A 27,646-nucleotide genomic window follows, 5' to 3' on the forward strand; every position below is an offset into this window, starting at 1 on the left:
TACACGATCCATCCGTTCAATTCTTTCAGATTTATCACAGGCCGGACTTTCTCCTTTCTGTGTACGGGAAACATGTTGCTTATAAAGCTGGGGGTCTCTGAGCACCTCTCTATGGCCTCCTTCTGCGCTAGTTGGTATAGCTTGTGATCTAGGCATCTCTGCTCTGCGGCCGCTAAACGCTGCTGGTGGGGTTTGCCCGCTTGCACTGGTTACTGCATAAACTCTAGCTGCAGACCTCTTACGGTTTGCAAAATCCAGGCATTGCTGGAAGGCGCGCGCCAATTTTTCCAGAACTTACGGCCCTCCCACCCCCACTGGGGGGTAGGATATCCTCCTTACCTGGTGTAAAACCTTGACCTCGGCCGAAACCTCTTCTTCTGTGTCCCCTGGGGGCACGGCCTCTGACTGGGAAAAACGCATCCTGTTGCCTGTTTTCCCAGTATTGCGCTCTGGGATTGGGGGTCTTCTCTCACCTTGCTTGCGACCGGCCGTACGACCCCTGAAACGACCAGTCCCGGCAAAAACTCTGTTCGGGAATATTTTCCGGATGGAGGCCGGAGCCTTCTCCAAAGATGTGTAGGTGCAGACAAACCAGCCCATCTCCTTCCTAAAAGTCTCTCCGAAAAGGAGTCCATGTGCTGCTTCTCCTGCTTCATAGGATGCAAGATCGCCCAGCTTTGGGTCAATCTTGAGCAAGAGACCCCTCCTTCTATCCGAGACGATCGCGCAGTTAGCGTTCTCCACAATCAAACTGCTCTTTGTGCCCATACTGCCAAAGCATCGAGGTCCACTTCCTCTCCTGTGTATCTAGCTCTTTCTGCTAGATCCATCATTTTTGCGAGAGGGCCTGCTAAATCTAGCACCTTCTCCTGGCAGCTCTTCCACGACCTGTCGATACGCTTATGGGGGGTCTTTGCTGGTTTTGGACACAAAGGTTAACATTTTAGGGTCCAGCTCAGGGGTCTCTGCCACATTTCCGGGAAGGTCTGTTTGCGGGCATTCTGCTCGAAGTCATTGCCTTTGTCCAGGGCCTTCCTCAACCTAATCGTCATGTATTGCGCCACTTTGGGTGACGGCTGCCAGTCTGAGGATCTTGGGTTTCAGATGCTATCTGGGTCGAACATGTCCTCCTGTTCCTCCTCAAGGTGTTTCTCCTTGCAGGCTCTCTTTCCCCCGCTGGGCTTCGCCCTTTCTTCCTCAACTGTCTCCTCTGTCTCATTTGAGGAGAGGTCTCCCTTGGCTGGCTCCTCTTCCGAGCCTGGGTCTTCTTCTCCATCATTGTCTTCCCCTGGAGTGGGGGTCGTGAGGCTTGGCACTGCCTGACACTGCAAATAGGCTTCTTTGAGCTTTGCAAAGGCATCAGCAACCTCTGGTGCCTTTTCTTTCCCCCCATCCGCTGAGCCCTGGGGGTCGTCAGAGCATTTCCTCTTTCGGGCCTTGATACTCCCCTTAAACCCTGACTCTGAGGGTTCAGTGGGCGTGCGTTCAGTCCCTTTGGTGCTACTTTTGGGCTGATTCAGCATTGCTTCCAGTGTCTCCAGCCTCTCTTGTAGGGGTCTCACCCCAGCACCTCCTTAAAACTGACAGCGGGGTCTAGAGGTTGTTCCTCCTTGCTCCATTCGAATTCTGACATTCTGTGGCATGTGCTGTGTGCCTGGTACCTATAAAGGTGTCTTGACACGACCACTCCCGCTGGTCTGGTGCTTGTCTTATGAACACTTTACTCTTATTAATTCTCTTGATTTCCTCTTATTTTTTATTTTTATTTTTTTATGTGGCTGCACCACACTGTTCTGTTTTAACAGCCTGATTAGGCTGTGTGCTCTTAATCTGCCTCACCAGCGAGGCTTCACGTGTCTGAGACTGACTCAGAATCTGTCCCTCGTCAGAGGGGTCGCATATTTATATCCTTGGTTGATCTGCTTGCCAGCTGCTCCGTAAGCAATAATTTATGTACCGCTGTGTCGCGGCGTGCAGCTCCACGCTAATTGTGCTCTTTATGAGCTTCGGTCCGTGTGGGGCTTTCACCACTGGCCCAGATTCTCTTTTGTGTCGCAGAACTCTAGTGCGACTGCGGCCGTGCAGAGGCTCTGGCTCCATCTCCCCAAGGGAGGGAGCCAGAGGCCTCTTCTTTGCGGCGTGTCCCGGCTTGCTGTGTTCTATACGGCCACAGCGAGGCTCCGGCTGCGCCTCCCCGAGGGTGGGGGCCAGAGTGCTCTCCTTCCTCAGCTGCTCTTCTCCTCAATACCGCGGCGGAGCTGAACCCCTAGCGTGCCTGCAATATGGCACAGGCCGCCCGCCGCAGACTGTGTAGCTCGCACACTCTAGTGACTAATGAAGCTCCTTACGCTTAAACGCTGTGGCTGTAATTTGATGTGTTCTGTCCTACGAAACGTTGTGGCGTCTATCGTGCACAGTGATCTGTCTAATTTACATAACTATATGCACTTCGATCTGAGCTATGCTAGCAGTAACATTCTTCTACCTAGCGATTTGCTCCTAAATACTTCTAAACTGACATATTAGACATATCATGCAGAGGTGACAAAACAGTACTTTCTGCTCGAAGAGCAGTAAAAGAAGAGGAGCTCAGGGACAGGATGTGGTCATAGCTGAGCTGTAGTGGTGACAGACTAGAGAGACTATGGGAGTTGTAGTTCAAGGAGGAAAAAGTCACGTTGGACATTTCAGAAGTTGTTGATTTGTTATAGTTTGTTTAAACTGCTGAAGAGTGGTAATAAAAGAAGTTGAAGCATAATGCTCACCTCCAGTCTTGCCATAGAATGGTTGTTCATTCATTCATTTAATTATCTGTCATGCGGAGGCTTGCTCCTAAGGCTGGTTTGCGGTACACGTGCTGAAGCACCCTGGTGCCTTTATGGCTTTCCCCAAGCTCAACTGACCTCCTTGGTGACTTCTGAGTCCTCTGCTGTGTGAGAGCTGCGGTTTCAACCTCCTCCTACTTGGAGCGACTGTTCCAGCCCTTTTCGGTCTGTTAGCTCCTTCGGCCTTCACTCTGGAGCTTCTGCCTTGCAATGGCAGTCTCTCTGACTCAGACTCTTCGCCACAGGGTTTCCCTGGATCTCTTCCTTCTGCCTCTCCATACCATGCCGTTTCTGCTTCACGAACCACGTCAGTATCCAAGAGACTCCTTCTTCTCGGTTCCCTCGCATTGATCACATGATTAAAACATCTAGTATGTGTCAGTGCATTCACTGAAGGAGTAATCTTCATTACTCAGTTGTTCGTCGTCGTTGCAGTAAATGTTTTCTGACACACATAATCACAATCAACAGTTTCCCCTGCATCTTCTCTCATATAATGTGACATACATCCAGGGACTAGTGTAAAGTTACAGTTGTTATTCTGACCTACGGGGGAATTGTATGTTTCCTTTTCTAATAAGGAACTCTAATTGTCCTGGGGTTGGTCTAGCCCCAGGTGATTCTCCCAGAGATAGTCACCCCGCAGGGTTAGTGTCAGGTAGCCTTTGCCCTTCCCTGGCCACAGACTTCCCCCGAATAGTTAATGATGTTACCTTCAGGTTCATCACACAGGCCGTCTTCTTCACCCAGGATTCAGAGCTCTGAACCTTCATGTCTGGTTTCTGAGAGGCTAAGATATAAAGATTGGGACCTCCCGGAAGACGTGATGGAGGTGTTGCTTTCACTCAAAAGACCAGCAACAAAAACATTATACCACTGCCATTGGAACAAGTTTGGAAGCTGGTGTAGAGCTAAAGATTTTACAACTGCAGTGCTTTCTTTTTTGCTGCACGTAGCCAATGAGGGGCTGCAGGTGGCTACTGTCATGAGATACCTTGCAGTATTCTCCATTTGTAAATGCACGCCAGAACAAGACTTTACTTTAAGATGCCGATTATCATTCAATTCCACAAAGGACTGACAAATAATTTCCCGCCAGCCCCTTTTCTGGTTCTGTCCTGGGATTTTAACCTGGTACCAACCTTTTTAATGGGATCTCCATTTGAACCTCTTAATTCTTGTCCTCTCAGGTTATTAACCTTGAAAACCATCTTTTTGGTAGCCACCACTTCTGCTCGTAGAGTGAGCTACAAAGCTTGTCATGCAAATCACCATTTACATGCTACCTCAAGGGAGTGGTAACTTCATCCATGAAGTTTCTCACTTTCTCCCTTCTGCAGCAGTTTCCTACTCTAATATTTTCCTTGAAGATTTAAACATCCCTGAGTCCCAACCAGCAAAACACTTATTTGACCCCCTTAAACAGATCGTACTCTCCCTCACGCATGTCAAAGGTCACACACTTAACCTAGTCTTCACCTCCTGCCCAATCGTCTCATGCTGAAACCCCCTTGCCCTCGACTGGCCCGACCATGCCTTAATACCTCTTCTTATATTGCATACAAGGCTGCCCCCCAAAGGTCAGGCCAAACCCCCTGTTATTGAGCACCGATCCTTCAAGAATTCCCTGTTGGACACACTAGTGGCAATGTTCATAACATTCCCCACCACAGGGAATGACTCCGCCCCTCTCGATACATTTAACCACTTTGCTAAAGAACTATTGGATGCCCGCACGCCTCTAAAGTCTCGTCGCACCAAAGTTAAAGCATCTGCACCTTGTCACACACCCAAGCCCACCGAAAACAAACGTTCTATCAGATCCCATGAAAAGTGGTGGTGCAAGGACTGCAGCCTAGAGGATCTCTCATCCGTCAAACCCCTGCGTACCCAACTCAGACACATCTTTGAGGCTATGTCGACTTACCACACCTCCAACATTGAGGCATCCTCTAACAGGAGCAAAGCCTTATTCAAACTAGTCGAGCACTGCCCCAATCACACCCGTCTCGAGGTGCCAGCTTCATAAGAGAGATGCAGTGGAATAAACTGCTTCCTCATTAAGAACATTGATAAAATCAGAGGTCACATCGATGCCTCAAAACCAGACAGAACCCTGTTCTTCCCTCTCCCCCCCCTCTCCCCAAACCCCCGGAGGCACTGCCCTCCTAGACAGACTTCACCCTCCTCTCGCCTAGATATCTCTGACCCACTCACTTCACTTAAACCCTCTACATACATGGACGACTTCCTCCCTTATTGAACAACTCACTGGCCAAGCTTTTAACACACTCCTCGGTATTGTGCGATCCTTCCTCAGTGAAGGTGCATTCCCAAATGTGTTGATGACCTGTCTCATACAACCCTTTCTCAAAAATTCCTTGCTTGACCCAGAGGACCTAGCCAACTACAGACCTATCATAGCCTTCCGTTCATCAGGAAGCTTATTGAGAAAGCAGTTGCCACCCAACAACTTGCCAGAATTGACCAGGTTGACCTCCTCTGTGATTACCAGTCTGGTTTCTGCCCCAAATGCAACACTGAGACTGGAACCATCCAAGTGGTTGGTGATGTATACTGAATCACCGACACTCAGGACACATGCCTCCTAGTTCTCTTAGAACTCTCAGCTGACCTCAACACAGTTCATTACAAAATACTCCTCTCAATTCTCCCCAACAGGATAGGCTTCTGATAGGCACCAGGTCTTACAGATGGGCACATTCAAATCCAACCAACTCCTAGTCACGTGTGGGGTCCCCCAAGGTTCCATTCTATTCCCAATCATCTTGAATCTATACATGAAACCATTAGGAACTCACCTAAATGACCCCAACATTGCCATCCTCAGCTGCACCTTAAGGTCAGTGGCTCCAGGAACATTGCTTGCTTCCCCGAATGCCTGGCTACCATTCAAATATTGATGTCAAATGCTTAGCTTAAACTTAACCCGACCAAGATCGAATTCGTCCTCATCATCTCCTTACCAAACAACAACTTGTGCAACAATGGCTGGATGACCTGCCTGGAAGCTTTCACCCCTCAGCTGTCAAACTCTGCAAAATCCCTTGGCTTCATTGTTGACAGTTGCCTTATCTTCTGAAAGCACATAGCCAAAAAGGCACAAATTGCATGGCTGCTGATCCCCACACTGCACAAAATCGAACCCTTCATTCACCCAAACAAATTCCTTATGGTGGTTCAAGCCCTCGTTATCTCACACTTCATTGGGGGAAATGCCTTCTTTACTGGGCCTTCAGCCACACCCCTTGCTACCCTCAAAGCAGCACACCATGCTGCAGTCCACCTCAATTCGACTGCATCTCTCCAATACTACGCACGCTTCACTGACTCCCCCTCCCTTCCAGGATAATAGTAAAAACTGCATAATTCATCTGCAAAGGAGTCTCAAACGGAATACCATAATACTTAGCGGCTAAATTCCGCACCTCCAGAGGTTCTTGTGCCTTCTGTAGCAAAATGATCAAAAGGTTGGAGTCAAAGCTAGCCACAGAGAGAAGACTCACACGCAGTCCTTCTGCCATGCCTCACCATCTGTGACTCAATATCGGTATAGGCCTGAAATGCACCAACTAACCTCCAGTTCTGCAAAACACTAAAAGCTTGGCTCTTTCAACTATAGCTGCCGGAGGAATAAAATAAAAACTTCGCCCTCCACCAAAAGTACTCTGTCACTGTGTAAAATGTCAAGCCCAATTCTGGCACAATCCTGTTGTAAAGCGTTCTGCTGCTCTTGAGCTAGGTTTGCACTATAAACAAAAAAAAAGAAGCCTCATGGCACATCAGATGCATGCATCTGACACAAGATTAGCCCCTCCTTTTCCAACTGCATAATTTGCACATGCTTGATCTTTAGGTATGATTTTAAAAGAACCAAGAGTTGATGCTGCAAGAATACATTTTATATCTTTATTACTTACTATGCCAGTGATGATAATTGTCACTTTTGCATTCACTTATTTTATTAAAAAATATTGTATGATGTACATGATTTAGCAAAACATTGTTATATAGTCCATGCTCTATCAATATCTTCTACACTCTCAAATCCCACATAATGTCCAGTAGAACTTGGGGATTCTTCATGGATGGTTCCAGTGTGGGTTGTATGAGTAAGGTCTGATTGATTGGCGGAGGACCGAGAGGCCAGGCAGAGGAAGGACAGTGGAGTGGAGTGCTGAGGAGTTGGTGCAGAGTGCAGGTGAGGTATTGGTTGTTAGAGAGTGATACGGTTTGTTTGCTTGAAGCTGTAAATGGGAGTGCGTGTGTGATAATTGTAGTGCAAGGGGCGAGTAGAGCGGAGAAGGGTGAGAATAGAAGAGAGGGGTGAGGAAAGGGGAGCTGAGAGAGTGAGGATAGGAGGGACAGAATGGGAAGAGAGATTGAGAAGGGACAGGGAGTGAGTAGAATAGATGGTAAGGCAGAGGGGGTACTAAGATACGGGGCAGGAGCGAAAGGGGGCAAGTAAGTGACAGAACAGACCAATGTATCTGGTAATTGGCACGATAGTAGTTCAGTAGGAGGAGACATACATTTATGTGCTATGCTCACAAGGATTTTATTTAAATAATAAAGAAAATGCCTAACTAACTTATTCTAAGGGTTAACCTAACGTAACTAAACTAGGATGCTAGTCTTAAATCATGAAGTCTAAAGTAAATATTCTGTCCTCCATCCAAAAACCTAAGCTACTCTGGCCCTACCGCTAAGACAAAAGCCACAAAAGACCAGGAGAATGACTCCCTTCTTATGGGGTGCTTTTCAGCATAGTTCCTTTTAATAAGGTATCTTCAAATAGTCTCTGGCTATTCCTGGTAGTAGCCCTTTAAGTTTCTTCAAGGGATCTTGCCAGGCCCTTATAGACTTGTTCTCGCCACTCTTCAGACTCTTTCTCTTCACTCTGAGAAACGTAGACATCTCTGTTTGGCTCTTGCTTATTCTGTACTCTTGGTCTCCACTAGGACAACTACGATGAGTTTCTGTACGACTCCCACAATTTTGTTACTCTTGCCAACTACTGGGACGAGTATGCAGGTCCCTGGAGTGACCTTCACTCTTCTTATGGCTTGGCAATTCACTGTGATGTATGTAGGGTTTCAGGGTGATTTTCCCTCTTATATCTTTGTAACACACTGGGATGAGTAGGCAGGGTCCCTGAGTGGTCTTCACCCTTCTTATATTTTTGCCCCTCATGGGGACAAGTATACAGGATTTTTAGAGTGATCTTTACTCTTCCGAAATCTTTGCCCCTCACTGGGACAGGTGTGCAGGGTACCCGAGTGATTCTCAATGCCTCGCTCCCCGTGTTTCGAGCTCTCCCCTTTACCTGAAGTGTTAGGGGTCTGTGCCACTGGTTAGGCGTTCTTTTCTGTACTCTGTCAGGATGGTTCTCTGCTTTCTCTTTCTGGCTACTTTCGACATGCTACATTGTGTCACTGTGGTATTTGTGAAAAAAGGGGATTCTACTGATTTCCCTTCTATGCCACCACCTCCTTACTTCTGTTCTCGGACTGCAGTCCTCTTCCATATACAGACCACCTCGGGATGGTTCCTGGCATGCCGCATTTCTGGCACGCCGACAAGAGGGCTTTCCTTCAGCCCTGCTTTGACGTCCCTCCAGGGACTTTTATCAGCTTGGTCTTCTCGGTTAGTCGGGAAGCATACCTCTGTCACTCTTTCTCCGCATGAAGCAGCATCACCCTTGGTTTCCCAGCCTTCTCAATCTGGCAAGTTCGTAACTCCCAGGCTTCCCTTCCTGCTTCTCTGAGACCACCTCTTTGTGACTCAGTGCTGGGGCTTGCCCAGCTTCTCAGGAAAGAACTTAATTTGTGTTTGTGACACATTCATCATACCTCTTGGCAGCTTTTTCATCTCACTGTTTAATAGACAAGCACTCTTTATTCATTCTAGGTTCTTTCTCGTCATAGTACAAGGTTTTTCTTCTGTTAAAACATCACTGTAAATGTAAGAGGAGTCTGGATAGTTGTTCCTCAGTAGGGCAGTGTTGGACTGTGGGGGATAAAATGAAGGGAGTTCCTCATGTGAAAGGGAGTCCTTATCCCCAAGAGAGGAGACTCTCCCTGTGAGGTCTCGCCTATCGACACCCCTAGGGGGATTATTTCATAGCAGGCTCACCTGATAGGAAGGGGCTCCCCCTTGGGTAAAATGACTGAATCCCTCGATTTGTCACAGCACACAAAGGAAATAACATTTCTGTTGAGAAATCCTGGGGAGTGTTAGGTCACGGAACCATTAGAAGAACCCCAGAAAGGATCCAGATAGATAAGACTTTGGCCTTTAGTTCTCACCTACAGCAACCCTTTAGATAGAAGGTGTTACCAAACCTGGGATTTAGGGACAGGTGGGTTAGGGTGGAGGAAGCCCATGGGAGATTGAGATGGGAAGCCTATTAGTGTACTCTGCCCGCAACCTGACCAGAATAAAAAAACACAATTTTTACTAGCTGAGAAAAAAGACCTTTGAACCATTCTCTCCGATTGTGGGAGTTTGTAGCGCCATCCATGACAAGTGGTGTAATTATGGGATTGTGCAGGCCCTGATACAAAGACTGCCCACTGGAGGAAAAAGGACAGAAGGTCAGAGGCAGAAGATTCATGGGTCACTGCAGCAACTTAACCGCTCGATATAGAGACCTGGGAATAGAATAGAATTCCTAAACCTGGAAACTCCCCCGTAAGGATCAGATGACTTCTGAGAATTGCCCGAATCGGACCATACCCCAACCAAAGTAGACGCTCCAGAGGTACCCTCAATCCAGGCACAGGGACCTAAGAGAACCTTGCTGGAAAAGATCCAGGAGGGTGGGGAAAGAATCAGCCAATTAAAGAAAGTAGAGGCTAGAGCAAGTGGGCTCATCAATTTAACTGGCGCTCCTGCCTTTCATCAGTGGAGCGAGACCCTGCTAGTCAAGACAAGTGTCACACTCACCTGTGTCTCAGCAGGAGCGATGGACGAGCCTCCCTTGACCCGAGTCTTCACTTCCCCTGTTTCACCCAGAGGAATACCTTGATCTTTAGAAGTGTGTGCACTCCATCCTGCATTTGCAGGGGCGCGATTCACTCATGTGATTGGTGCCAATGTCTGTAGGCTGAGTTGAGATTCCAAACGCTGTTTTATGCCTTCACAGCGAGGCCGAGAGTTCAAGGCGCCAGTTTCTTCACTGGCTAGAAAGTCCTTCCCACAAGTGAACGTTGCGCGGAGAATGTGGAGTGTCCAAAATGTCCGTATTGTCTTTGTTTGCCGGTATTTTTGTGGGTGAGTAGCACTGCGTGTAGAAGCTAGATTCTTGTAGGTTTGCGCAGCGCCTTCAATTCAATCGCGCCTGGTAATGTCTCTCCCTTTCCCTTGCAGGAGAAATGATGTGGTATTAGCGCTTCGGGTCCGGGTTCAGCGCTACTGGAGACTTGGTGGTTAGGTAAGTTTGCACGGAAGCTTTTGTTAAGTATGCACCGTGTAGAGAGACAGAGCGCAGTGAAATAAGTGTCTGCGATATTGGAGCGAGCGCAATTAATAATGTCTCTTCTTTCTTACAGGGGTTTGTGCGCTCGTGCAACTAACCTGGATTCCAGCATCGCAGGAAGATTCGGTGAGTGTGCGCAGCGTTACTGATGTGCGCGTGTTAACGCTGTTCTTTGTTCTTACAGGTGCCGGTGCAGAAGTCCCCTCTTGACTGGAGATAGCTGCGGCGTGGAGTAAGAACCAGGTCAGCTGAAGCTGAATGATCCGGAGCGGGTAAGCAGAAGTAGGATGACCCAGAGCAGGTAAGCAGAAGCAGGATGATCCGGAGCAGGTAAGCAGAAGCAGGATGATCCGGAGCAGGTAAGCAGAAACAGGATGATCCGGAGCAGGTAAGCAGAAGCAGGATGATCTGGAGCAGGTAAGCAGAAGCAGGATGATCCGGAGCAGGTAAGCAGAAACAGGATGATCCGGAGCAGGTAAGCAGATGCTGGCTGATCCAGAGCAGGTAAGCAGATGCTGGCTGATCCAGAGCACGGCAAGTGTGTTGCTGATACAGCTCACAGTAAGCAACACGAAGCACTGGAAGAATCTTGGTTGTGGCTTATATAGCCAGCCACACCCAAACACTAGAGAGCTCATGAGTTATCTTGTACTTCCTGTTTGGCAACAGGAAGTGGTAACCAGGAAGTTACTACAAACACTAGGAAGGAATGAAAGGAGGGATTTGTTATGGGTTCTTTGTGTGCATATGCCAGGCCTGCCAAGCCTCCACCCAGCTTGCCCAAACTACCTGCCTGATACCCTTGACAGTCTTCCCCCTCAAGTCCCCCCCCAATGGTGTGTATGAGGGCTTTGGTTTCTCAGTATGGTCCGGATGGAATTTCCGCACCAATCGGGGGGCTTGCACGTGCGTGCTTGGTTCCCATGATCTTTCCTGGGGTCCGTACCCCTTCCAGTCAATCAAATAATACAGGGTCTTTCGTACTTGTTTGGAATCTAATATGTTCTTTACTTCATATTCTCGCGCTTCTTCACCTACTTGTATGGGAGCTGGAGGTGTGAAAGTTCGGGTTCCTGGGTGTGCTGGTTTTTGCCTGGATGTTTTGTATTGTGCACACACCTCACAGGTGCTTATGTAGGTGGCAATATCTTCTCGCCAAGTTGGCCACCAATAAGATTTGCTTACTTTCTCCATGGTTTTGGCTATACCCGGATAGGCTTCTAACAGCGAGTCGTGGTAGTCTGATATGATTGCTTGTTGCAGATCCTTAGTTGGAACATAGAGGCGTTTTTGGTACTATGGTTGTTTGTCTTGAATGGTGAACTGATCTCCCTTTGTGTCCCAAGCAAGTAGGTCTTCTTCAGACATATTTTCTTTTATTGTTTCCTGCAGAGTATTTACCGGAGATGGGCCGATTGTTATGCTCACCTGGACCCCACAGGGGTGTCGATCGGACCCGGACAGCTGCGGTCTCCGTCAACGTAATGCGTAGTGCAGAGATGACTGTCTGGACTGGCCCACCTAGTCTTGTCTGCTGGACCCGAAGAAGTATTTTCCTGCAAGTGGAGACAGGGATTAGCCACCTGTGGTTTTAGTGATGGCCTCCCAACTGTTCTCGCTCTCCCCCACTAATCACCTCCGATATCCCCTTAGTAACCTCACCTTATGTTTGTAAAAGATGAGCTCTCCATCCTGCATGTCTTGCAGGGGCGCGTAGATACCAGTTACTTCACTGGTTTGAAGGCGTTGGGAGAGTTCCGGTAAGCATTCACTCTGAAGTCCCAGGCGGGATTGGTAAGTATCAAGTTCAAAGAGTTCAATGTGCCCGATGTTCACTCTTGTCCCCTTCCTTCCTTAAGTTGCAACTGAGTTCGTGAGAAGAAGGTCTCGTAGCTGCTGCTGGCGTTCAGGTAAGAGTCTGTGTTACCCAATGCTGTCCGGTAACTATTACATGCGTTAACGTGTTGTTTTACTCCCTCTTTACAGATGCGGCATATGAAGATATGTAGAATAATACCTCCGGTGGTAAATCAGGTAAGTCTATGGTGGTAAGAGGTATTTGTTGATTCCCTTGGCTCACCTTGTTATTCTTGTGCCCCTAGGTGCCGGAGTACAGCGAAGAAATGATGGAGACAGTGCCGGATCGAAAGATGCTGTGAGAACTGGCGAGTATGGCGCCGTGCTGGAGCTGGCAAAGTGACGCGTGCAGGACTGATGTACTTCCAGGTCGGGAGATGAAATGGAACCGGAATCAGGTGAGGAATTTGAAATAAGTTCGTTTTTTAACTTTGTCCTTTTCTTCCTCTTTATTCTAGGAGCTCTGGATGCTGGCTGCAGGCATGGTGAGAGTCACGCTGCTGGATGCAGAATAACACGAAGCATGTGCTGCTGTTCGGGCGTGGTTTAAATAGCCTCCAAAGTAGTCCCAGGAAAGAAGTTCAACAGGACCACACCCGAGTAAAAAATAGTCCCTGTAGTAAAATAGTCCCATCCAGGCCTCACGTTGGCTTGGATTTATTTGCAGCATGGTCTGCATGAGGTAAGTAATGTCTATGAGCCTGGCGCCTATGGCGCCAGGACTGATTTTTATTATGAGCCTGGTGCCTACGGCGCCAGGACTGAACCCAGACAGCCCCTAGCTGGGGCTTCTTGGTTTTTTGTAAATGTCTGGATGCCTGCTCCCGGGGCTGATGGGCTTGATCCGGATGCCCGGGGGTAGGCATCATGACACCGATGCAGAGGCAATTTTATGGCTGGGTATGATCTCCACCGGGTTAGGGGCATTCTAGACTTCCTCTCCTGTGCCAATGTGGGATAATGCTTCTGCTTTCCCGTTCTTAACTCCGGGGCAGTAGGTGATTACAAAGTCGTATTCCATTAAGGATAGGGCCCAACGGAGCTGCCTAGAAGACTGAGCTTTTGCTGAGCGTAAGTATTGCAAGTTCCGATGATCTGCTCCTAGTAAGTAATGTCGCCATTCACACAGTGCGCTTTTGATTGCTAGGAGGTCTTTCTCAGAAATTGCATAGTTTAATTCTGCTGAGGAAAATTTCCTTGACCAAAGGGCAATGGGGTGAAGGCATCCGGTTTCAGGATTTTGTTGAGACAATACGGCCCCCATGGCAATGCTTGAAGCGTCCGTCTCCACGATGTACGTTATTCGGGCTGTGGGTGTTGCAGAATTGGGGCCGAGGGGAATTTTTCCTTGAGAGCTCTGAAAGCTTCTTACGCTGCTGGTGTCGATTCGAACTTTCGGTGTTTGCGTAGCAAGGACGTTATTGGATGTACAATATGTGAGAATCCTGATATGAAGCGTTGATAAAAGTTTGAAAACCCTAGGAATCTCGGTCCTCACCCATGTCTGTAAAGGGAGTACAAAGTGAGGATTTCCTCCACCTTTCTATTGTCCATCTTGATCCCTTGCGGTGTCAGTACATATCCCAGAAACTCCACCTTGGTGACGTGGAAGGAGCATTTTTCTAGCTTTGCGTACAGTTGGTTTTCACGCAGTTTGCGGAGTACAGCTCGCACGTGGGTTACGTGCTCTTGGGGAGTTGTGGAGTAGATCAGAATGTTATCGATGTAGAAGACTGCTCAGACATCGAGGAGTTCCCGTAACACATCATTCATAAAATGCTGGAACGCAGCCGGGGCATTGCAAAGCCCAAAGGGCATGACCTGGTATTCGTACAAGCCATAACGGGTACGGAATGCAGTCTTCCACTCACCCCCTTTCTTCATGCGTACCAGGTGATATGCGCCGCCTAAGTCTAGCTTGGTGAAAATCTTTGCTTGTCACCTAGTCTATGAGTACTGGTATCAGAGGTAACGGGTACTTATTTTTTATGGTGACTTGATTTAGGGCCCGATAATCAATACACGTTCTTAAGTCCCCCTCTTTCTTCGATACGAAGAAGAGTGGGGAGGCGGCTGGTGACTTAGATGGTCTAATGAAGCCATTGGCCAGGTATTGATCCGACTAGGTCCGTAGATGAATGTTTTCTTCCTCGGTTAATGCATAAATGCGGCTGCAAGGTACTTGTGCCCCTGGTTGCAGGTCGATCTGGCAGTCGTAAACTCGATGTGGTAGTGTATTAGCTTGCTCCTTCGCGAACACATCCTGTAACTCCTGGTATGCCTCTGGTAAAGTGCCCACCAAGCCTAAACCTGCTATCTTTTCCTGTGAAGCTAACAATGGGTTTCCTTTGATCCCTTTGATGTCGTAACAAGAGGCACATTTCGTGGAAAAGAGTAAAGTTTGAGCTCGCCAATCTATCTTTGGGTTGTGCGTCTCTAGCCACGGTATCTGAAGAATCAGCTGGAATTGGGGTGCAGCGATAAGGTCAAATCTAATACTTTCTCTGTGGCCATCTTGGCAGATTAAGGTGATGGTGGAAGTACACTGTGTTACTGGTCCCGAAAGGAGTTGTGTGCCATCCACAGCTGTCACGCTTTTTGTGGTGTCCTTATGGTGGGATGCTAATCCCAAGGTCTTTGCAGTGTTTATGTCCAAGTAATTCCCAATAGCCCCACTGTCATTGAAAGCCTTGAGGGCATGCATTCGGGTGGGCTGTGAAGGGTCTACCAAAACCACAGGAATACTGAAATGTGCCATCTGAGTGGTCCGTTCCCGGCTCGACAGACCAACCTCTACATCTGCCGGGCGTTGGAGCTTTCCGCTACCCCACCTGTGTCTGTCCCTGTGTTATCTAGTACCCCATTGTCTTCCGTGGGGGTTTAATCGTGCAGTTCCGAAGTAAGTGACCAGATTGGCCGCAATATAAGCAACATTTTTCCTGATGCCTCAGTTCTCTCTCCGCCTTGGTGAGTGGTCTCCTGAGAACACCCATTTGCATGGGCTCTGAGTGTATTTCTGAGGCCTGTCGATGGGACGCTTCCTTTGGTTGGACATGCACTGGTCTATGCTCTGATCTGGTTCGGTCGGCCTTGTGATCCTGTAACCGGTGGTCTAGTTGCATACTTAGGTCGATGTATTCACTGCAATCTTCGGGAGGATTAACTAGTTGTGCCAAGACATCTTTTAATTCTCCTCTCAGTCCTCGATAAAATAACGTTATTCGTTTCTCCTCCTTATGAGGAGCTTATATTAAATCACAACTTTAAAGCAACAATATTGTCCTTTAGTTGAGCATTGATTGATTCTCCTTAAGATTGGAGAGCCTTATTTTGATAACCACCCACGGTTCTCCAGAAATGTAGTACTGGCAAAGCACCCCCACAATCTCCTGCTTTTTGTGGGTGCATTTTGAATGGGTGGCTGAGACCGCTGGCTGGTACTGTAATTGCTTGTCTGATACATTGTACCTCTTCTTACCATCCGGGCCCTTCACACCCCTTATGAAGAACTGAAGCGGGGAATCCTGGAGAGAATGGGCAAGGACAGGGAATAGAGCAGAATCTAGCAGAGTCGAGCTGTCTCTGCAGTCATTTGCTACTTGTGCCTGTTATCTGGAGTCTAGCTTCAGTGCCTATGGTCGAGGTGAGTGTTTCCATTCAAAGCCCCTGTGAAGCGCAGAGCGCATGGAGTCAAGCGGAGTCCCTGTAGCGAGGCAGCGAAGTGAGAATAGACAGGCGAGCTTCCATCATCTGTATAGTACAACCAGACAGGTCCATGAAGGTAAACAACCAGAAGCGATGCCGAGCCAACTGTGCAGTAGCCGTCAATGGAAACAACGAGATATGCTCTCAGCGTCCGAAAATTATGAGTGAGCTGTGCACTACCGTTAGAGACATTTTCACACAATACTGCAAATATGCTGCTGAAGTCGGTGACTGATTCTGCCCTGCTTGATATAGTTGATCATAGTGCCTTGCAAAGTATTGATCATATCCCCGCTCTTCCCGTTCAGTCTGAGAAGTGGCAGCCATGTGGGGGAAAAACACTGGTAGGGGCCTTATCTACGCAATTACCTACAACATTTGCCATGACAGTGATAAACTCTGAAATCAATAAAATTGGAGCAATTGGAAACATAAATACCTCACGTTCACGACCCTGACCATGTACTTACCCAGAAACTGATGCGAATAAACATGAAGATGAAATGCAGGACTGCATCCGAAAATGTCATCATACACTGGAGATGATTGTGCATTTTTAGATGATCTACTTACTCGACCAGAGTCACCTGAATATCAATCAGTCTCTAGATTCATGTAATCGATCAGTGAAACTCTTGAGGCCACTGTAAGGACCCATGCTGGCAATAGCAAGACACACAAGTGATCACAAACTGTAACAATGGGTGAGATAAACGCCTACTCTAAACCCAAATCTAAGATGGGAGTAAGCTAGGACCATCAAATAATAATGATAAAGTCGTAGTGGTGTCTTAGTCATATAAAAAGGGCCTTTACTAAAAAACCTATTGCCAATCCTTACCACTACATTACAATATAGTGTGGGATAATGTTCACGAGAAAAGGAAGAAGTGTTCTCAAAATAAGTCAGGATGGTATAGCTGGGGTCTCCCTTTCCTACGTTTTTAGCATGTGATAAGGTGGGACTCTTGAGCACTGGGCTTCTCCAGCACAAGCTCAGTTAGTTTCCAAAATATCAGGGCCTTCTGTGGCCAAGTCTGTTTCCCACAAAGTCTCTAGCCTCAGAGGACCCGATGTGCCATAAACAACAAAAACAAAAAGTTGCTTCAATAAATCTTCACATTGGGAGATTACTCTTCGCCTTTGTACCCCCTCAGATGGGTTTCGATCCTTCTGTCAGTGTTAGCCTCCCTCAGTCGGGTTCACTACGGCCTTTCATTCAAAATGTAACATTCAAGGCTCTCAATGTCTTTTTAAACAATCATTCACTGTGGACATAACTCGATCGGGTTCACTCTTGTCGACACAGTGTTCACGGGTACATTATGCTTCACCCCAATTCGCAGGCATCCCTCAGCCGGGTTCAGGTTTGCCCAAATCCATAGTTCACTTTGCTTTCTCACAATGCAGTATTTACTTCGTTTAGCTTTTCCCTTTGCATCCCTCTGTCAGGTTCACATAGCCATTCTAGCACAGTTCATGATTCCATCATCTCATCAGAAGAGCAGGGTTCCCTTCCTCTAACTTTCTTTCGCCATCCCTCCGTCAGGTTCACACTTGCCTTAGTTCACAATGTTCACAATCTCATCAGAAAGCAGGGGTTCCCTTCCCCTAGCTTTCTCTTGGCATCCCTGTCTGGTTCACACTTGCTGCCACAGCTCACAAAAAAGTCCCCCTAGACCCCTTAAGTTCTTCCTTTTACGTAAATCTGGGTCTTAGCCCGCAGCCAGGCTTCACACAGTTCAATCAATACAATTCACTTCCCTTTACTTTCCTTCTTATCAACGCGTCGAAGACTTTCGATTGTGCAAGAGGTTTGACTCAACCCCTCTGACTCCTCACGCCAGTCTCTCCTAGGGTCTCCTGGTATTTGTAGTTTCAACAAAGGGGACCAACCAGAGTCCTTCGAATGAGCACCCACATGGTGCCTGACTACTCTGCAGATGGTCCTTCAGTGGACTTTCTTTCAATTTTGAACACACACAAGTCCTTTGATCACAAGTTAATACAATGTTGCCGTCTGCAACCTTGGGCTCAACACAGTCCGGTTTGCCATCAGCTCTTTCCAACTCACTGGCTGTGCTGAACCCGTTGGCTTGTCTTGCCTCTGGAGTCAAGGACAGTACCACAGTAGCAAGCGTGCCTCCCCGTCTGGGTTATCAGTGCGGGAGCTAGCTTTGCAACCTTGACGTCTCTTACTCCACATGCCAGCTGTAAATCCCGGTCCTATGATTCTTTTTATGGAGGCTTCACCCCAATTCGGTCTGGGTTGAAAAGGGCAAGGGCACTTCCCTTCGTGTCCTCCTTTGAGGTCTCGCTGCCTTTCTTCTCCATTTGAACTGCCGGTCCGGAATAGCTGCTTCCTTGTGAGGTTGGCCTTGCTCGAAGGGTGCTCTTGTGCTCTGCCTTTTATCCCTGTGGGGAAGGGAAAGGGTAGTCCGGTGTATAATTATCATCAATTGCCTGACTCTGCCTGACCCTTGTGTTGGGACATGTTAGGTAAACGGCTCTGGTGTTAGTCTGTTGTTTGTCACGGTGTAGGAAAGTTTTTGTGTTTGAAAAGGGGGGTAGAGTTTCTAGATATCCCACGGGGTAGGATGGGGAAAAGGTGTAGTAAGAAAGGGGCTACCGCGTCTCACCGCCACCCCTCGGGGGTCCCCCATCCAGGTGATGCTCCCCCACTGGTCCACCCCTAGGAACTGGATCCAACAGCAATGGCTGTGTCCTGGCCTCCTGGATGACTGATGCCCGGGGACTAGTAAGTGAAACACCTTCAGGTTTCTTACACCACCCAGGAAAGACAAAGTGAAAGCACCCAGTTTGGAGATGCAACACTTCAACTTGATAGCAAGGCTACCACAAGACTTAACTGAGATAAAAATGACAATTATATGGCAATAAAGATTAAATGATATAGGACTTGACACTTCCAAGACACCTGTCTTTCAGAACAAGTAAGTCATCAACTCTAAATTGGAATTGTTGACACGTGACACACCACCGGAAATATCCATGAAACCACCTAGGGCATGAAACCTCTTTACTTTACGATGTACCTGGACCATCACAAGTACTAATAATAAGTACTTCACGTATTCCTCCATTAGATGACTGGACAAGCCCTGAACATTTGCAACAACACGCTAGCATGTCGGTATCACCAACTTCAAATTCTTCAGACAGTGATTTCAACATGGAGCGATCACCCCAACCTCAATATGATCATCCGTTGCCAACAATAAATACGACCCAAATTCAATTGATATATAATGTCTGCTCCAACAATTGCCCTGAACCCCTTCACCAAATTGTTTGAAAGCTTGAATGATAACATCAAAGGCCAAGCCACCCTCGTGGCCATGATTCATATCAAATTAATACCCCATGATTCATATCAAATTAATATTCTTAGAATCACTTACAACTGAGGTACAAAGGCATCTGGATAAAGAGGCTGAAATGCCAACACGGTGGCAAGGAAGATTATATGATTTAGCAGAAAGTGAAGTGGGGGCTAAAAACCTCATGATGGCACTTATCTTAGTCAATAAAATGGCTGAGAATTGCCCAAAGTGACGAACAGCCTTCAGTAAATGGAATAACTCAAAATGCAAATAAACCTCTGAATCGCCCGCCCGTAGAAACGCAGCGGTTGAGACTTCAAGCAACCAATGAGACAGAAATGTAGAATCTTTGATACCTTAAGACAAGAAAGCATCTCTGCGATCATTGGAAACAACAAGTATATGCTACCTATTTATGTGGAACCTCCAACGACACTCCTCTTGAGTCATGTACTCAAAGTCCAGTAACTCATGAAAAGAACAAATGTAACTTACCAATGAAGTCATTGCCGTGAGAGGAATCGAGGCAAGCAGATCTGAAAGTCTTTTCAATCTTTGAAACAACAAGTACACAGCAAACGCTAATGGAAAAAGCAAGAAGCATGCAAACTAAAAAGACACAAAACTTGCAAGTAAAAAGCAAAACTAAGTCAAATGGATCTCGAGCATTCTTAAGACATCTAAGAAAAAGAACCCTTTTCCTTTTGGGTATCTTCCTGTAACAGTGTTCTATTTTCTAGTAAATAATCTGTACGTCACACTTTATAGAATAATAAGGAGATGCCCACTCCTTTGTAACATTGGAAATAACAAGTGATACTCAAGCGTCGCGCTGTACACTTCAAAAGTATTCCAAAACTCTTATATTCATTCAAAATCCTTTTTAATCCATGTTTTTGGCCAACTATGCTTACACGTCTTTTGATCACCTTGCCCTTTTCAAAACTGGGTTATATGTATTTTCAATTTATTCCTATCGAACATAAATCATATGACGAAAACCAAATATATATAGAAGTATAACACCACTAGTCAGCACATTATTGCACCATTTGAACAACAATTTAAAAAATGAATGAAAGTATCACCATTCATCAGTTAACATATTAATACAGAGTTTAGAAAGAAATTGAGGATTGGTAGTAGGGGGTTTTAATTAGGGAAATGAGAGAAAACAACCTAACATATTAAGTATTAGCATCCTAATTGGATGCTCTTAATGTTAACATAAACCACCAGTATTTCAATTACCAAAACATATATGGTCACTATATCCATCCCTCATGTTTGTGGATCAATTAAGTGCTCCCAACATTAACACAAACAGCTAAAATGTTATTTTAATTAATGTGTTTGTTCCTTATTGTGCATCTATTTCATTCTGGCCACCTTCTGAAAATGCCAGACTTCCACTAATATTAGGGTTAAAATCATACTCACCCTCTGCCTTCTTGTCAATTCCTGTAATATTTAAATTGAGGACATTCCTCATGCATTTGAACAGGGATAAATCCTTTGTCCCTGTAAGGGAAGTTAATTTCTCTACATTCATCTCACATCACAATTGATCCAGTGTCTATTATAACTCATTATTAATGTAGGGAGAATAATGTTACTCATCGCCCTGCTCTTGATGAAATAGTTTATATCTTAACATACTGTTGATTTATACTTCCACATTCCTGGTCCTGTTTCAGGTTTTCTTCTTTCTTACTATGTTACATTCTTCTAATTGCATTGTACAAAACTGCATTCGAGTTTGTTGCCTACTTTTCTTATTAGCGATATTCTTTTTGCACTTAACTACTTAAAGAAAGACTTTCATGTGCAATCCACGTTCTGATTCCCGAACGTGGTCACCATTGAGACTGTTTATGTGCTGGCAGAAGCAAGTTAAAGATATCACGTGATGGATCGTGTCGTGTCATCATGTTGACCCCACCATTCTTTGGGATCAATAATCAGATTGATATGTGTTACGTCTGCTTACTATGTTTTGAGTCCCAAACGCGATCTACATTCTAGCTATTTACCTTTTGCAAAGACCATTTGGTGATGTCACGCGCTGGACTGTGCCATGTCATCGCGTTCTCGCCACCATATTTTGGGAACGATAGTTCGAAAATTACTTGTTTCTACATTTATAATGCAGCATTTTCGATTGGCACATCATCCTGTTTCCGGCACCTGTTTAAAAAAAAACCTTGGTCGCGTTGATGCTTGGATTAAAACCACGTGTCCGATTTTCGAGCCTCTGGCCCCCTTATGTAATAATTAAGTGCCCTTTTCCTGTGGAAGAACAGTATTTTGGGTGAGACATAGTATTCTCTAAACCCACTGGGTAAATAAGTCTTAATTCATTTGCACCTTACTATATTCTCAAAATATGGAAATATGTATTCGGACATTTAAAGTGCATTCCAAATGAGTTATTCTCCTGTCATTCGTTTAACCAATTAATCCAATGGAGTGTTCTCATTACATCTCATAAAAAGGACCCCATCTCATGTCCATATTTAGACCAAATTTAGTTGCCCTCATTTTACATCTTTTTCTGGCTTCCATTTGCCTTAGAATGCGTTCTCTATCCCCTCCCCTCTTTCCCAGGGAGATTTTCTTTAATCCAACAAATGTCAGATCTTTCTTGTTATGTAGTTGGTGAGCCACTTACCAATGTTGTGCCAGTGGACATTTTGGGTCTTGACTTCCAATGGTGGCAATATTCTCCCTTATTCGAATTCTTAATTCGTGAATATGCTGCCACATATTTTTTTTTATTGATTGAAAGAGACATGGTGTTTTCAATAGAAACACTTAACAACAGTAAGCACGGTAATCCTACAGCAGGTGCTTTACAATAGATGAAAAATGAATGGGCAACTGACTAGTTGCTGGTGGGTAATATATGTATGTACATAGACCAAGGACGGTCCATAGCACCGAAATGCTATGGCAATTCCTCTCTGAACAAGAGTACCACCAGCAACCCCATACACGTGTTTCCAAGGACGGGGCAGCACAGACCGTACACCAAGGGAGAATGACTATTGAAATAGAAAATGGCACTATGTGTACTGGTGCTATGAACAGGGTAGTCTGGAAAGGGAGTGAGGGATGTGTTATGGTTTTGAGGGTGCTCCTTCTAGGCTCAAGAGACCATGCATTAGGGCTGATTTAAGAGTGGATTGCAGTGGTGTTTTTAATGTTATATGGGTAGGTCAGTTTAGTGAAGAAGGGCAAGATGGGGGAAGAGCGGATGCAAGAGGATTCACAGGGTGGCCTGGGGAATATCAGAATTAAGGTGGATGCTAGAGCAAAGTTTGCAGGCAGTAGAGTTGTAGGCTATAGTTTCAGTCAAGTTGGGGGAGAGGGCCAGGGGATGAGCCCAGGAATGTATTTGAAGACAGGCATAAGAAATTTAAATGAAGACCAATTTCTCCTAGAGAGCCATCCAGCGCGTATAAAGTGTAGCAAAGTGGGAGAAATGTGGGTGAGATTATGGAAGATGCACGTGGCTAATTTGAGTATTTTCTCTAGCGGGTTGAAGAAGCGTAGGGAGGAAAGCCAAGGAAAAGGCTACCAGAGTAGTTCAGGTGACTTGAGTCCCAAAGTTGGGATAAGTATTTTGGTGAAATAGTTAAAATTATATTATAGTGTGCAGTTAAATCCTGTAAGCAGTAGTGGTAACTGTGATAAAGAGCTGAAGATTGAGAACTCGTTCAAAAGGTACCCCAGAGTAGACTGCCTATGGGGAGCGAGGTGAGGCACGAGAGTGGAGCTATTCGAAGCTTGCAGGTAGATGAGTTTGTTCTTCAATGAGTTGAGCATAAGACGACACAGTGCCACCCAGTCATGGATTGCTGAGAGGTTATCAGAAATGTGTGCAGGGAGAGCAGGGATGAGAGGAGGAAAAGAAGATATGGATGTCATCTACAAATAGGTGATAGGCGAACATTAAATAAATCAGTTGTCGGAGGCAGGAAGGTATAGAGGGTGAAGAGTAGGGGGCCGAGGACGGCTCATTTGGGACACCAACAAGGGGGCCTATGTTACTTCTACTCTGCATGTTACTATTTTGATGTAATGTTTTTCTTAATAAAAAAGGCATTGTTAGCTATGCTGCTTCTTTGTAGTGTATAGTTTTCAGAAAGAGCAGATGAATAGAAATACTTTTTGTGATATGCAACTCAAGCTTCTTAACCTATAAAAGGAAACACAAATAATATACAGCAGCCCTTTTTAGGGCGTTGTGGTCTTTTTCACTGAAGAGCCTTAGAGAGGGGAAAGTAAATCTAATTTCAGTGCTCTGATTTTTATTTTTTAACTCTTCTGCAGAGACATCCAGCAAGAAAACTTCAAAGGAACACACTCGCACTGGAGGAGCTTCTCTTTCGTCTACAATCACTATCTGTTCTTGGTCTGCTTTTTGGTGGTGCTTCTCTCCATCCTCCTTTACGTGCTAAGACTGCGAAGGATTCATCGCCGAATGCAACGCAACACATCTTCGTCTGCGCTCTGGCTTGAGGAAGGCCTACCAAATCAGAAGATGCCAAGTGCTTTATGAAGCTAGCCAGAGGAGGTCAACGGAAGAGACTCTAAAATAAAAGAGCCATTTTTGTTTTCCTCAGGTGATTTCTTTCGTTCCACTTCAAAAAGTAACGAGAGAGCTATTCCATCCATTGTGCACTCGAAAGCAGTGCAGATTGTGGCCTATTGTTAGGCAAGTGTCCTTTTGAACATTGCTAACAATGTATGCACTCTCTTGGTGGAAGACAACTTAATTTAACGGAAGCGCCTAAAAAAGTGATCAGACTAAGAGCAGAAAGATTGTGTTTTTTATTAATTCACTGCTTTTTTTATTTTTCCAAGAGAAGTTTCCTAGAGGACCTGGAGATTTGGGCTGAGCCCAAATGGAAGGGAGAATGAAATCTGAGACTGTAAGCATGTGAATAGGCCAAATGTACAAAGTTTGTAGGATCTTAAATTATTTGGTGGAGGAGGTATAAAGTAAATGTTACTTTTTTAGTTCTGTTCAAACCTGCTGATCTATGTGCTGCCGATTGCTGATGACACACCATCCATGCCCCAGAAGTTAGCATTTCATCTCAGTAGAGGTTGCCTAAAGAATCGAAAAAGCTGTTGCCGGTGACGTTGTTTTACTTGCCACTGGAAAAAATCTCATATCAGAACATTCAGTGGCTATTGGATACGCATGAGAAGGAGATCTTGATGAGACCCAAGTTCTTTTGCCTGATAATTTATGTTTATTTAATAAAATGTTTTGTTTCAATTGAAATGGATGTGTAATTTCTATAAAATATTTTATCTTTTCAAATGTACTAAGCCAGGGCTTTCCTTCAAAGCAGTTGTGGCAATATGTTTCGACAGACCACGTTATTTACTATCTTTGATACGGTCAGGAAGATGGTACAGGTGTAAAGATACATTTGTATTTTGCATCATAGTGTTTCATTTAGTCTACACTGTAAAGGTGTCGCTTTCCACACTTTCAAAACAGTCTACCTGCAAACAAATAATGTATCCTCATAGGCCCCTAACATGCCCTGTCCAATCATTTGTCTCCCTCTCATGTTCTGCAACCTGAACTAAGTTTTCTTACTTGGCCTTTGGTTCGTCGCTTGTACCAAAGAACCCCTGCCCAACTCTCTCCAGAGCGAAATTCATTTTTATTTTCCTTATCCCCTTCACCTTTTCGTATGTGCAGTTACATTTCCTTCTTTCTGTTTGTCACCACCCCTTCATTGTCTTTTTCTTATTTTTAGGACATTTTCCTCTTCCCTACATTTGCAGGCATTCTGTTTCTTTGTGGTACTATTGTAGACTTCAATGAAAAATATAGGGGCATTGTGTTACATTGTACTTTTTTGATTTGTGACAGTTCTTCAGTTATACATCTATTATATGGTAACGTACTTGTCTGAGTAATTCCCTAATGCCTGGTAATAAGTGCAGTCTAGTTCATTGGAACACAACCTTTTACAGGTTTGGGCTTTCTTTTAATGAATCATTGCTTTTTTCCAATGGAAGTTAAGAAATCGCCATACTACGTCAGATGAGATGACTGGAACCCATTAATGTAAGTAGTAAATCCTCTAAGTTGCCTTGCCACATCATTGTGCACCAAACTACCACTTCAAATAGATTGGGTCCTCCTACGTATTCCTCATCTTTGATATTCAAGTCTGCATGCAGCTTGCTTCCGAATCTTTTTTCATAGGGTCGAGCGTCGTGTAGCGTTGAATCTTGGTCCTCGACGGCCTCCATAGCGTCCTTCATGATGTTGATGCGGATATATATTGGCACATGCGCTGACCGTTACCTCAGTTCCGTTTTTTCCACATTGCTGCATGCTTCAGAGTTACTCGCCTCAGCGATTAAGCCGACCTGCACCGTGTTTGTCTCTGATGCTTAGGATTGGGCCACAAGGTAGATGATTGTGGGTCATTTCAGTCGATGACGGTTAAGGCCTTGCGGAAAAGAAAGGGGAAATTCTATGCAGGTAAGCCCTCCCCCAAAACCCTGCCGCTTATCCCTTTGAAGAGGAAATCTTCCCATGATTTAAGAGATGTCTCCTGTTAAAAAACGTTTGAAACATAGACGTCCGTGGTCCGGTTCACGACACTAGTCATCCTCTTCCCATAAAAAGGGTAAGAAAATGCATTGCAGGTCCTCGTCGTCTTCATCTTCCTCTTCTGCAAGAGTTAGTTGCTCAAAAAAGAACTCGACTCGAGCGGAGTTGGAACAATTCTGCTTAAAACATTTTTTTAAAGTATCACAGAAAACAAAAGGACATGTGGGGCTATCATTCTGCCGCAATTTATTGAACTACTAATGTGTACCCTAGCACTTGCCCACTTGCCCTGCACAGAAGAACACCCTCTCCCTTGGTGATGTAAACAGACCCTAGGAAGCGCTGTGGCATCGCCTATCTAAAAGGGATAGGTGAGAGCGAAACCTACCCTATTACTGCAATAGATGCCGCTCGAGGCAAGGTAATGCATTCTTGTATGCAAAATATTAAAATATTAACCATTAAGAAGCAGTATTTTTTCTTCTACTGCCTGTCTCGGTTGGTCAAGCAGTTCACGCGGGACTGTTGGTCAGAAAAGACAATTTATTTGCCCTCTGTGAGATGTGCCTGTATCACTCGAGAGTATAATGAAAGCCGATAAGTGTATCAAAGAGAATAAAAGCAAAATAAGTATGTAAGGATTAGCACAGACTTCCAATACGGAAAACCGGCTGAAGCGGAGGCGGAAGTTAGCTCTCGCTATTTAGATGTCCTCAATTAGCATCTAATTTGGAGACAAGATATACCATCTCATATGTTCACAATCCACCTATTGGTTTTGTAGGAAGTGGTTTCGAGGGGAAAAAGAGGAGACTGCACTCCAAGAGGTTTTAAGTCCTCTAGAGTTGGTCTATGCATATAGTGATTTTTACTGCGGATCTCCCTTGGTTATAAGACTTCCGAGGTAATGGTCGACCAGGTTTCAATTACATTTATCTTCGTTCATCTTCATCAGGACCAATTTCTTCCATCAGAGAATACGAATCTGTTGACCCATCAGAAATGACACAGCAACTTCTGTAAGGGAAGATCAAAAATCCAGGGTGACTACTCTGGGGGAAAGTGGAATAGGGCATAAGTAATTTGTATGCAATTAACTAAGGGGTGCTCTGTGGGCATTTGTACGGATGGCCTCCTCCCACCCTGGGAGGGGCGTGGAGGGGGTTGTGTTGGGCCTATGGGGGCCAGATGCATCAGGAACGTGTACTGTTCTGTTCCCATTGGCATTGATTTTTACAGAATTCATAACTGTTTTTCAAGAAGAATAAAGTTATGGCACAACAATTCGATTTACCTGTTATTCACATTTAAAAGAGATGTTGAAGCAGCGGCTGATCAAGCTGCCTCTGTTGTGTGATTCTAAATCTTTGTTCCGGCATGTGCACGGTCAATATATTCTTTTTGCGCTGTGGGAGACACAGGAAAAAATATATAGATCGTATTTTATGGGCTTGGGAGTCCCAATATCAAGTATGTTATCATCCACTCTCACCCTGTTTACCTGTGGATGCGTGCTTCTTCATGATCTTCGAAGGCAGTAAATATGATCTATTGACATTCCATCAGTGGCTTAATGAACGTAGTCTTTTCCTGAAATTCACCAATGACTATGACAAAATCGAAACTCATTTCTTAGATGTTCATATATTTTCACATGAAGGCAGACTCATTTCCAAAATATATAGGAAATTGACTGACTGAAACACACTATTGAAGTATACGAGTTATCACCCACGCGCCCTGCGCAACAATTTGCCCTTCGGTCAGTTCCTCCGGTATAGGCGTACCTGCACCAAAATTGGAGATTTTAACCAACAATCAG

General features: G+C 45.4%; 1 protein-coding gene across 5 annotated transcripts in view; it reads left to right on the forward strand.

Moving 5' to 3' along the window:
- The window catches only part of ENTPD4 (ectonucleoside triphosphate diphosphohydrolase 4), a 491,672-nt gene extending 467,144 nt beyond the window's left edge, over positions 1–24,528 (forward strand). For all 5 annotated transcript variants that reach the window (XM_069617610.1, XM_069617612.1, XM_069617611.1 and 2 more), the window contains one exon: positions 23,568–24,528. In XM_069617610.1, coding sequence (XP_069473711.1) covers positions 23,568–23,796 — 229 coding nt within the window. In that variant the 3' untranslated portion in view covers positions 23,797–24,528. The remainder of the gene's footprint in view (positions 1–23,567) is intronic.
- The last annotated feature ends 3,118 nt before the right edge of the window (positions 24,529–27,646 follow it).

This window comes from Ambystoma mexicanum, chromosome 10 (genome assembly GCF_040938575.1).
Source record: "Ambystoma mexicanum isolate Mex_15411 chromosome 10, UKY_AmexF1_1, whole genome shotgun sequence".
Classification (NCBI taxonomy): domain Eukaryota; kingdom Metazoa; phylum Chordata; class Amphibia; order Caudata; family Ambystomatidae; genus Ambystoma; species Ambystoma mexicanum.